At 41.5% G+C, this 11,403-nt stretch overlaps 2 protein-coding genes across 17 annotated transcripts in view; both read left to right on the top strand.

The window, feature by feature from the left end:
• mlpha (melanophilin a) overlaps positions 1 to 8,652 on the top strand; it is a 27,780-nt gene extending 19,128 nt beyond the window's left edge. For 5 of the 8 annotated variants that reach the window (XM_020619146.1, XM_020619144.1, XM_020619143.1 and 2 more), the window contains 14 exons: positions 1,105 to 1,326; positions 1,432 to 1,544; positions 1,773 to 1,817; positions 2,070 to 2,128; positions 2,222 to 2,311; positions 2,763 to 2,865; positions 3,126 to 3,319; positions 3,636 to 3,716; positions 3,826 to 4,053; positions 5,632 to 5,799; positions 6,581 to 6,742; positions 7,093 to 7,149; positions 7,537 to 7,579; positions 7,837 to 8,652. In XM_020619146.1, the coding sequence (XP_020474802.1) occupies positions 1,105 to 1,326; positions 1,432 to 1,544; positions 1,773 to 1,817; positions 2,070 to 2,128; positions 2,222 to 2,311; positions 2,763 to 2,865; positions 3,126 to 3,319; positions 3,636 to 3,716; positions 3,826 to 4,053; positions 5,632 to 5,799; positions 6,581 to 6,742; positions 7,093 to 7,149; positions 7,537 to 7,579; positions 7,837 to 7,880 (1,609 nt within the window). In that variant the 3' untranslated portion in view covers positions 7,881 to 8,652. Of the gene's footprint in view, positions 1 to 1,104; positions 1,327 to 1,431; positions 1,545 to 1,772; positions 1,818 to 2,069; positions 2,129 to 2,221; positions 2,312 to 2,762; positions 2,866 to 3,125; positions 3,320 to 3,635; positions 3,717 to 3,825; positions 4,054 to 4,272; positions 5,183 to 5,631; positions 5,800 to 6,580; positions 6,743 to 7,092; positions 7,150 to 7,536; positions 7,580 to 7,836 lie in introns of those variants that run through there. The other 3 variants (XM_020619148.1, XM_020619149.1, XM_020619150.1) reach the window with 3 other exon arrangements.
• Positions 8,653 to 9,401: 749 nt separating this feature from the next.
• Positions 9,402 to 11,403, top strand: part of lrrfip1b (leucine rich repeat (in FLII) interacting protein 1b) — a 19,904-nt gene continuing 17,902 nt past the window's right edge. For all 9 annotated transcript variants that reach the window (XM_020619128.1, XM_020619126.1, XM_020619125.1 and 6 more), the window contains exon 1: positions 9,402 to 9,879. In XM_020619128.1, coding sequence (XP_020474784.1) covers positions 9,787 to 9,879 — 93 coding nt within the window. In that variant the 5' untranslated portion in view covers positions 9,402 to 9,786. The remainder of the gene's footprint in view (positions 9,880 to 11,403) is intronic.

The raw sequence follows: 11,403 nt of genomic DNA, 5'->3' as shown, positions 1-11,403 counted from the left end.
GGAATTCAAAAACTGTTTAATGAGAGAGGGAGGATACAATTTAAGAGGCCATTTAAACTTAAAAATTTACTCTATACGTACAACCAAAAAAAAGTTTTTGTATATCTGTAAGTGGTGTAAAATTGTGGAACAAATTAAAGGACGATTTAAAACAATGTACAAGCATAAAACAGTTTAAATATAAAAGAGGCTGTATTTCAAGGTATAGGAAAGATGAGGTATAGTGCAGATCATATGGGAGTACTCAGGGTGTAGTGTATGATAATAAAATTAATGTATAGACTTTGTTAATCTTGTGGTGTTGATTAAGTGAATGTTGTTTTGTATTGAGTTAGTTAACAATTTTATTTCATATAGTTGGTACACGACGATCTGTGTGTGCAATGACGAATTTGTGTTTGAGTGCAAGTAGAGTCACTGTGGTGTAGGTTGTTTGGTGCTGGATGTTGGGTGCATGTCAGGGCTGGTTCTTGGCGGTTTTTGGGGGTTTGACTGGTTGTTGATGGGGTCGATGGCGCTGGCATAACTATACCATGGTCTAAGAAAGGGGGTAGAACTAGATAAGTCTGTACTTCTTTCTACTCCCTTTCAAGCATGCAATGGTGGTAGTATTTGTAATTTACTTCATGAATGTGATATGACTGAATTGTGTACTATTTTGTCTTTATATTGTTATTAGTTTTTTCTTCTTGTGTTGTATATGCACTACCTTTTTTTTCTTTTCTCACAATTTTATTTCTGTAATGCTATTTTATTTTTTACATGCTTGAAATAAACTAAACTAAACTAAACATTAATATGTCCCCTACGTACACTATTGGCCCTCTGTGTGTACGTTTCCTTATATTGTTGCACGGCAGTTAACCTGCCGACATTAAACCGTTATTGTTGCACTGTGGTTCCACTTTTTTCTCCCGGGCCCCGAATTGATGTTATTTTAATTTACTTGTATTAATGACCCATTTCTAATTTTCTCTGTTCATTGCGCCCCACCTATCATGTTTTTATTCCCCACTAGTGGGCCGCGCCCCACACTTTGAGAACCACGGCTGTAGAGGAAGGTGAACTGTGTGTGACTCTGTCCTCCTGTGTTGTTGATTTCAGGGACCTGAAGACTAAGATCGAGAAGGAGGACATGAAGTGGGAGCTGCTGGGCTCTCAGAGTAAACTGGTCAACTGGCTGTGTATCCGCTGCCTGCAGCCCTTCAAGTTCCTGCTCAACAGCAAACACCAGTGTCTGGACTGTCACCTGTACACCTGCAAGTCCTGTAGTCGCTACAACAACAAGGAGCATGGCTGGGTGTGTGACAACTGCCGCATGACCAGGTGAGACTGCACCTACACAGCAAGGTAAACACTCTGAGGTTAAACCCTGTGCACTGTGTACTAATTCACCCATGTTGTGTTGCCTTTTATGTTGTGTACCTGCAGAGTTTTGAAGATGGGGACTCTGGGTTGGTACCACGATCATTTCAGAAACCGGTTCAAACATTTCGGCAGCGCCAAAGTGATGAGGTTACTATATAAGAGGCTGAATGGAGAGGGTGAGTCAACACACCTTTTGTTACCTGTAGGTTTCCCATAAGGTTCATCTGTTACACGCAGGAGTCAGTTGTTACCTGTAAGACTCAGCTGTTTGGAAATAATGAGGAATTTATATCAAAATGATTAGAAAACATGTTTGGTACTAATGAGAAAATTACTTTAAAATCCTGTAAACTGAAAGTTTATGAGGCTGACATGACTCACATACAAACCATTTTTTTCTTCAGGAGGTCGAGAAGACGACACTCAGAGCATGCCAGACATCCACAGCCGTGAGTCAAATCTAATCTAAACAAATCAAGTTTATTTGTACTTTAAAAACAGCATGTTGAACAAAGTACTTCACAAGATAAAATGTAGACAAAAAAACAGAGACAGTCATTACAGACAGACATTTACATGTTGGTACAAACATGTTTTCTCCTGTACAAATGAAAAATAACAGTTTTTACATGATTGTCTGTAAATGTGAGCTCAAACTCTGCCTTCTATTTCAGAATTAATGTCAGCGTTTTTATTTGCAGACATGTATAACTGTAAAGAGGATGACCGCAGCGAGGCCGAGGCTCAGCGCTACAAAGTGGTAACATAAAAAATATAAATGATGTGAATGTGACTCTGACCTGACACCTGCTGGTGTAAAATCTGTGTTTCCTGTGTTTTCATCTCTTTTCAGATGCGGAAGCGCAAACGTCTGCTGTCGGTTCATCCTATGGACTTTGACACAGAGGAATATCTGCCTCATTCACGACGACCCTCTGTGCAGGTACGGTGACACCAAAGGCTGACAGGTTTACGTATGTTCACAGGACTGGTCCTGTGTCTCCTGACACTGCTACATATGTGCAAACAGAATCACATTGTCCTGTTGTTATGAACTTGTTCAGTCTAAAATAAAGTGGATTCACTGATTCATGCATTTTTATTTAATCTGAGGTTTTGAGTCTCTTTGTGGTTGTATAGTGCATTTTTGTAGTCATGTTGTGTCTCTTTCCTGCATCTTTGTAGTTCTGTCTCTTTGTTATTTCCCATGTCTCTGTGGTTGTTTGACTTTCAGTCACTTCAGAATGACCCATGCATTCAGCCTGAGCAGATATAATTCTTCCAACCTGTGTCCCAGTTTACTGAGCATTGATAACTGAGCCAATAAAAAAATCTAGTTATTGATCTGAGCAACAGATTGTAACAATTGATTAATTTTGTTATGGCATTTTTAGCAGATGCAGGAAGATAGGTGTTACAGGAGCAATGTGGACTACGACATGTACAACCACCGAATGAACCGCAGGAAGAGTCTGGACCGGTACGCCATGAGAGCTGGTCAGTACACACAGAACACAGCATGCAGAGTACACAAACCTCATAAACAGGAATGAAGTTTCTTGCTGACCCTCTTAATGTTGTTGTGTGTTCGGTGGTTAGGGTCCACCTAGTGTCTGGGAGAGGAACTGCAGCTTCATGTATTTAACCTCACTGACATCTCCAAACAATTACAGCTTAATTTTAAATTGTAGATGACAACCAGAGATACAAGTATGTTGGTCTGATATTTACCAGTGTGTTTACCTGTGTGTTGTCAGATGACTATGGGGACAGCAAGATGGTTCGGACTCGCTCTCTATCTAAGACCAGCCCCTCGGTAGCTCGGCAGCTGTATGTCGACACCTCAGAGGAGGACGAGTACCAGAGGTACCCCCCCATGTACCAACAACCCCCCCACTGCCGCAGAAACAGCAGAGCCTCCTCCCAGGAGAATCTGGGTCAAGCCCCTCCTGTAAGAACAAACATCCAATCACTGATCAATCATCATCCCAGTGTATTTGTGCTGTTTAATACCAATGATGTTTTATTTCCAGTCAAATGAACGTGATACGATAAAAACCAGAAACATTTTTGCATCAGACAGAGAAAGTGGGAAATGTACAAAAATTTGATTTATTAATGAACAACTCAAAACTCACCTTTTTACCATGAATATAGTTTGAAAGTTTTATTGGGATGAAATTGGTGGTTTCAGAGCCCAAACTGAAAATCCTGGTGATACTGGTTATGAATGATAATAAAAAGCATCTTGAACTTGAATGTCACAGATCAGCGAGCTGAACAAACGCATGTGTGTCATTGAGAGTTTGCTGAGCTGCCTGGAGGAGAAGATGGCCCCCACTGGCCAGGTGAGAAGGGACCAGCTTCAGCACAAGTCCAGAAGTCTCCTCTCTAATTGTATCGGCTGGCAAAAATGTAGTGAGTTATCTTTAAATACTGTGGCATGTCCTCCTGCAGAATCAGGCCGGTCAGAACGAGGAAGAAAAGCTGAGGAGGAAGCTGAGTGAGCTGGCAGGAAACTTGAGTGACAAAGGCCTATCATCGGACGACGATGATAGGAAGAAGCCCTTCTCTCTGGGTAAAGGTTTGGCCGCTGTTAGGGGCGGCCCGGCACTCACTCTGGACTCTCTGAAGGACAAAGATCTGAGCTCGTCCAGCAATGAGATGCCCACTGAGGCTCAGAAGGTAGGACACGCCAGGACAGCTGTTTCACTCAACTGCACTGAGTCACGGGTCAGAGCCAGCAAATTGGAACCTGGAGTTAATTTTATTGAAATTAACCTTGTGACCTTAATTCGGGTTCATATCAGTGTCACTGTTGTATTAGCCTCAGTTTGAAGCTAAAACCGTCAAGATTTCTTCCATGATGATGTGTAAATGTCCAGGTTCCTGTTTGTGTTGCAGTCAGTGAAACATGAGCAGTGTCTTGGCCGGTCCCAGGAGAAGAGACTATTTTCCATCAGTGAAGTCTGAACACTGATATTTTTTAAAATGGTACATTTGCATTTTTCATATTTAGGCTTTTGACCTTGCAAAGAGTTCCACTTCAAAATAAGAGTTTAAATACGCTTTATCATGATTTGGTATTTCCTGATAAATAATTTTGAGAACAGATCTCATCATAGTGAGATTTAATTATAATTATGAGATAACTTGGCTCTTCTACATTTGACTGACTTCCTGAAATGGATGAAGGAGGTTTGGGAAATGCATTCTCTGTTTTGTCACTCAGTGTTTCTGATATAACGTTGTTGGAACAGATGTTGAATCAGACTGCAGGACTGCATCCTCACTTACAGCTACTTTCTGTGTCAGGGCAGAAAGTGACAGCAGTTAACTGCCTGCACCACAGGAGACGCTACTAACACAAGTGGTGTTGATTGGCATGTGGAAAGTTGAAGGCTCAGTTCATTCACACAACATCTCTGTATTTAATCCACCACACCGAGTGTGATGGGAAGTCTTTTTTATCAATACTCAGATGGCCTTGGAGTTTGCATTTGTTGTGGTTTTTGACCACAGAACCTTTTGTTCGCAGTTTGTTAAAAAGACTCACTAAATCGAAGGTGCATTGAAGTTGTTCTCTTGTTTTAAATATTACAGGGCCTCCAAAGTCCTGAAATATACATATATTTTTATCTTGTAAGCATCCGACATTGTCTTCGTCGTCTGACAGACGAGATCCATCTGCTATCAAGTGAGATTTGGTCCTGTTTGCACTAACCGCATCTCATGTCTTGTTGGTCTAAGATTAATCTAGTATACTGCTGGCCTATGTTGGCCATGTTGTGCAGGAGACATGGCTGAGATATGATGTTCAGCCGCGCCATAGCCTGTGCTCACTTTCTTCACTTTCCAAGTATTTGGATTTTGCTTCTCCAGATGATGTTGGTGCATTATTTAACGGCAGCATGCTCACTGCAGTCTTTTCATTTTTGACGTCCAGAAAAAAACGCACTGACACATTCACACATGAGCCCTGTCACTAATGAGGTCAGAGTCCATTATAACAACGTAATGTGAGTCGGTGATTAACCCTGAACAGATTCTGACATGGAGTGTTTGTGTAGTAGGACTGAGCTCTCTAGTAAACACCTGAACTGTCAGCCTAACCTCGACACAGCTGGCTGAAAAACCTCCACATTACCAAGCTACACCGAACACCACTGGACCCTGGTGATATTTTGGCATCCAGGCTGGTAGCTGCTGCAGAATCATGTTGTTTTCCAGCTGCTAACATCTGTCCCTCTACGTGGCTTTCAGAGATCGACTGCTGCTGCCCTCTGTGACCTCACCACTGAGGTCCTGAGAACCATTAATGCCACAGAAAACGCAATGGTGAAGTACGGCTTCTCAGAGCCGATCGACAGGTCCCACTTAGTAGGGACTGACATAAAGCAAGCAGATGCTTTCAAGAAACTTGAGGAAAATGTAAGCTCCAACAGGAACTGCATGTCTCGTTTCCCCCCACGTCTCTTTGTCTGAAGGTCAAACTGAGCCGAACCGTCCTGCCTCATCTGAAGCATGGCCGAATGTCTGCACTGGCTTTGAATGTCCAGTCTGTTGTGTCCCAGTCTGTTCACCACAGGGCTGGGGTCTGTAACACATACAGATCATTTCTGGTTCCAGTCTGGGTCCAGTTTGAGCAGCTTTCTCACCCAGAAAAGCGCCAAAGTGCAAGAAATCAGATTCTCTACCACCAGAAAACAACAATGTAATTACTAGATCTGTATCTAATCAGGAAAGGTTTCTTACAATTAAGAGCAAGCTCAGCAATGAGATCTGATGTGGTTATACAAGAAGATTTATGAGTAGCTCTACTAAAGTAAATCCATATCTAGTACTAGTGAAGCAGGACAAACTCGCACAGTTCTAAAGATGTATCTTGGTAAGAAACACTGTCATTGTAAGCACCTGTCTCTGGTTGCGTTGTTACTAAAATGTACGGTAATGCTGTGAAAAGATGTTTAAACAAAGATAAAAATGTCCTTAGACTCTGATGTGAAAAACAAGATTTAAAATTAGACTCTGATGTGAAAAACAAGATTTTTTTTAAAAATGTTATCCATCAATTACCTTCCTGTTTTCAGTTTTAAACCCCAGTTTAAGGCAGTGGAAACCAGGCGTATGTTTTAAACCGATACCCAGCCCTGTCACCAGCATCATCCGTGTTTCAGGTGATGCAGGTGTGTGTCTTCTCTTACCCATACAGGTGTACATCACGGCCAGTCAGTCGTTCGAGCTAGAGACGAAGCTTTGGAAACTCGAACAGAGTGCCAAGAATCCGTTTGGAGGGACAGCAGACTCTGAGCTGTCGGAGCTGGAGGATGTGGTGGCTCTGACGGCTGCCAGAGTCCAGAGCACCGAGAGCGAGGTGGGTCCCACCCCTGGAGCATGTTGGTGTATCTGCGTTTAGTGACAGTGTGCTATCAGATTGTAATGACAGGCTCAGAATTTTGTAAATGTCTCTTAAACTGCCTTGTGGTTATTTATTTTATCTCACGGGAGCACACTAAGTTATTTTGGAATTAGGAGATGCTAAGTTTTTATACTTTCATGGAAGTTGCAGTGTTTTGTGCTTCTGTAGATTTCTATAGTAAAGGACAAGTGCTGCTAGTTTTAAATAGCCACGTCCAGATTTAGTTTCCTCACCCCAGAGCTACACACCAATTCACCATTTATGAAAAGAATACATTCACTCAGTTTTCTGTCATTTCTCTACAGGTGTCCGATATTGAGAGTAAGATTGCTGCTCTGAGCACTGTAGGATCCAGGAAGAAGGTTGGTTTTGAGAAGATATTTCAGTTGAGAGATGACAAGGGCTTGTGGTTGATCGCTCAACTTAGCGTTGTTAGAAATGTGATTTTAGCCGCTGATACAAATGACTGAAAGGCAGCGAGTCCCAACCAGACATTCAGTAAAAACTGGTGAAACAGAAACATACCAGAGATTTACACAGTGACCTGTGAAACCTATGTCGCATGTTTTCACCTCACAGTTTAGCTGAGTATCATTTTTAAATTTGCAGATTCCTCTTGAATCACCAGTCAATTTAACCAGGTGTTAAACACAATCACGCTCATTTTTGATTTGTTTGATTATGTCTTCAGTGTTATTTTAAATCATGACTTCCAGCTTGTCAGTAAAACTTCACACGTGTTTCCACAGGTTTCTGGATCTCATCAGAGAAAAAAGTCACAAGACCTCCCGAGTAAGAGCTGAAATATTTCATACAAATGTTAGCTCATTCACTGGTTCCCCAGTGTACAGGACTGGGAACCAGAGAAAGAGATGGTGACCTGAAGAACATTTAAATTTCACATGGTCTAGGACAAAGTGCAGTTTATGTGGAAAGATATTTGTGCCACAGTTGAATGATGAACAGTAATGACAAATGTTCATGTGATCTGTTATCTGATGATAAACCAATCATTAAGATTTAAAGCAGTGTTTCTGCTCTTCCTGCAGAAAGCACCAGTGGAGCTCAGTGGAAATCACACAACATGCACTGAAGCTGGAACCTCCACATGCCAAACCAGCTTCTCTTTTCTCTTCTTCTCTGCTCCGTCCACAAAACCAATCTCGTTCTTCAAAAAGCTTGAGATAAAGTTTTTAGCTGTAAATGCTGTAGAGCAACATCGACTTGTTTCTCCTGCAGACACCTTCTCTCTTTATAAAACTGAACCAGTGCTGAGGAAATAGAAATAAAACAACAGCAGCAGCTTTTAAATCTTCTTATCAAACATTAATGCTAGACTCGTGTTCGACTGGCCACCAGTCCAGGGTGAGCTTATATAGATTATCCTGTAGAGGGTCAAGGGGGGCTGGGGCATCATTTTAAATTTCATTTGGACTCATTGAACTAAAATCTGCTGCTGCGACCTGTTAGAAAAGCATGTGTGCGCACACTTTTCTCCAGTCAGTGAAACAAACCAAACTCTATTTCCAGTTTATTTATTTGTTTAAAAAAAATTTCTAGGTCATCTTACTGCCATTCTCTGGAGCTTTCAACCACTTCTCACAGAAGAGTCAGGAAGTCAAATCAAACATTACCATCAATGTCAGTAGAAACACATTTTCCTCATGTTGCTACTATTTGCTAAATAAATATATCAGTTCATTGTCAGCTGATTGTGGGCAGAGGAGCCTATTTATCAGTATTAGTAATAATCTGTGATGTTTGAGAATATTATTTAGAAGGAAAATGTAGTTGGAAGAAAATACTGATGAAACATGTTTTGTGTTGACCCCTATAGTATTTGGCTTTCTGATCAATAAACTAAAATCAGCTCTGTGATTATGGGTTATTTTTTTAACTTCTCTATTTTCGTTAAACTATTATTTAAGTTGTAGTAGCCTATAATGTTCTGTGGCTCAGATAAACAATGTAATTTTCTTAAAATTTATATTTTTCGTATTAAATCTCGCTTTAAAAAAATCTGTAAAAATCGGAAAGAGATGCCGCCTTCAAATTAAAGGCGGGATTGATCATTTTATTTTGAAATATGGGAGCAGAAGTATCCTTATGTGTTCTTTTCCGTTTGACTTTTGATTTAAACCACTGTGCTCCCCTTTATTGTGACCTTTAACTGAAACCAGAAGAGCAAGAGGAGTCCGCAGAATTGAGGACAAAGCCATTTTAGATGACATGGGGATCGTTAGCTTTATTTCCAAGCAACTTCCCGTCTCTATGTAATCGTGTCCAACTTGACGCAGTTAGCATCCTCCCTACCACATTAAACGCCTCCTCCCTCCTGTGTCACTCTGCGGTCCGGTACAAGCACACCTGTCACCGTGACCTGTGCTGTGCTGACTTCAGCGTCCCGAAGGAAAAAAAACACCCGGTTCTTCTCGCCCGGTGCGTCAACTGCCTGCGCGGCTGTTGACAATGGCGGATTAAAGAGTTTACCGGCCTTTTTACCGACGCTCCTGTGAATGATTTCTGCTCACGGAGACACGCGAAACGAGGCAGAGAGCAACTACAGCAACCACCGGTGATATGAACATTTATCTGGCTTTCCGGTTGTGCAGCAAGCTAACGTTAGCTAGCTATAAAAGGACGAACTGCGGCGGCAGCTCGGCCCTCTGCCGTTCCGGTCACTCTCCGTCCGTCGAATAGCCTCAGAAAAATATTACTTTTTTATCTCGAAGTCTTTATTTAAGCGTTCTCCCGTTTTGACCAACAATCCCGTAAGTTCCGGTCTAAAGGACACCTCTGGATATTTTTGCCCTCGGTAAATCGCTCCTGAACGATTGGCGCATGCGGATAGTGAACTAAGATAAGCTGACCGACGAGTAGCGTTAGAAAAAGACCGGGGTTTAATCTCCGGATTAATTTAGTAGTTTGTTTTCTTCTGAGCACCGGGCCCGTATGTTCCGGACTAAAGGATAATTCGGCTCCCGGTAACGACCTCCTGAATGATGGGGACTCAGGGACCAGGCAGGAAAAGAATACCGAACCGGGAAAAGCTGATCGCCGAAGATGATGCCCTCAACCAGGTCGCACGGGAGGTAAGACTGTCGATCAGTACTTTTTATGTTTGATTGAATATGGTTATTGATTTAATATGAGAAAGGTTTGAATAGAGCAGCAGATGTTGGATTACAGTGAGTCACACTGCGGAAGAACCAGCAGCGGGAAACAAGCACTACTGTAAATCATCCAGTAGTTAATGTCACGGCCGGACGCACCTGTTAGGGGGCCCGGGGCCAACACCCCCAATCAGACGCTGATCAAGAATATAAAGAACAGATACTTTTTACCATCTATTATTTTATGTAAACTATACTTACAATGCCTGCCTCGTTTTATTGTATTATGTTTTATTTATAGTTATTTTCTCTTCTGGTTTTCGTTTTTATATTTTGTTTTCTTTATGAAGTATTTCTACTTTTTACCTATTCAGTTAGTTGTAAGAATACTGACTATGAAAAATGACTTAACTCAGGGCAATTGATAATAAAACCATCCCTAGTTTTTCTGTCTAATGTTCTAATGATATTCTATGATAATTGGTGGTGTTTAATACTTGTGTGCTGCTGAAACAGTATCTGTGTTCACACTGAGTTCCTGTCATCCCACAAAACAGGGTAGGAATGTGAAATGTATGCATGAGCTGCTGCTCCTCTTCTTCTTTTCTTCTGTGGTTAGAGAATTGGCTTCTCCAGGAGTCCTTGAGCCTTGTTACAACCAGAACTTGATTTAATGACTCTCTGACATTTGTTTTGATATTTGAGTAACAATTAAGAGCTTTACACTTGTTCCTTTAAACATGTACAAAACACCGTGATTGAACAGGCAAGCTGATTTATTAATTTTCTTCATTAGTGGATTGTTGAGTCAAAAAGTCAGTTTCTCTTCTAACACCAAATTCCTTCAGTTCACTGAGGGGAAAAAAGAAATGAGAGAACTCTTAACACAATTTTAATGATAGTTTGCTGCAGACTGATTCACACATGGAGACATGAGAAGGGCTGTTGCTTAAATAATGTATTTTTTTTAATGGGGTCTGATGAGAGTGATGTTTGCCCCCTTCTCACTGACCTACTGGGAGAGCTGGCAACAAACCAGTGTGTGTTAGCGTGACCTCCATCCTTTAATCCTGCAGCAGCACAAACATTAATCTGTATTACAACATGTTGAGACTGACACAGATCTTCACATCATTATTGTTTACACTGTGTTTTTGTCACAGGTTCATTAACGGGTGCTTTATAACCTGTTTATCTTTGCAAACAGCTGTCCAAGCTGCATTTTTAATCTGTTTTCCTTGTTGCTTGTTTTCATTCAGACCAGGTGGACTCACCTGCACCATAGAAACTGTGTACAGTTAATTTCACTGAATCTTGATAAGATTTTACCTGGACAACAGTCTGAATACAAACTGTAGCTCTCAACTGAAACGCACACTTCAGGCCTTGGCACAAAGTGAAGGTGATGTCAGGTGTGTCCTGAGCAGCTATGCAGGTGTTGCCCAGGGTGTGTCAGGGAGTGTCTCTGGTATGTGGGCAAGTGGACAGTCCACATTCCTCCTG

Source organism: Monopterus albus, unplaced genomic scaffold, assembly GCF_001952655.1.
Source record: "Monopterus albus unplaced genomic scaffold, M_albus_1.0 scaffold215.1, whole genome shotgun sequence".
Classification (NCBI taxonomy): domain Eukaryota; kingdom Metazoa; phylum Chordata; class Actinopteri; order Synbranchiformes; family Synbranchidae; genus Monopterus; species Monopterus albus.
The sequence above is the reverse complement of the archived record's forward strand: the minus strand, read 5'-3'. Positions and strand labels throughout refer to the sequence as shown.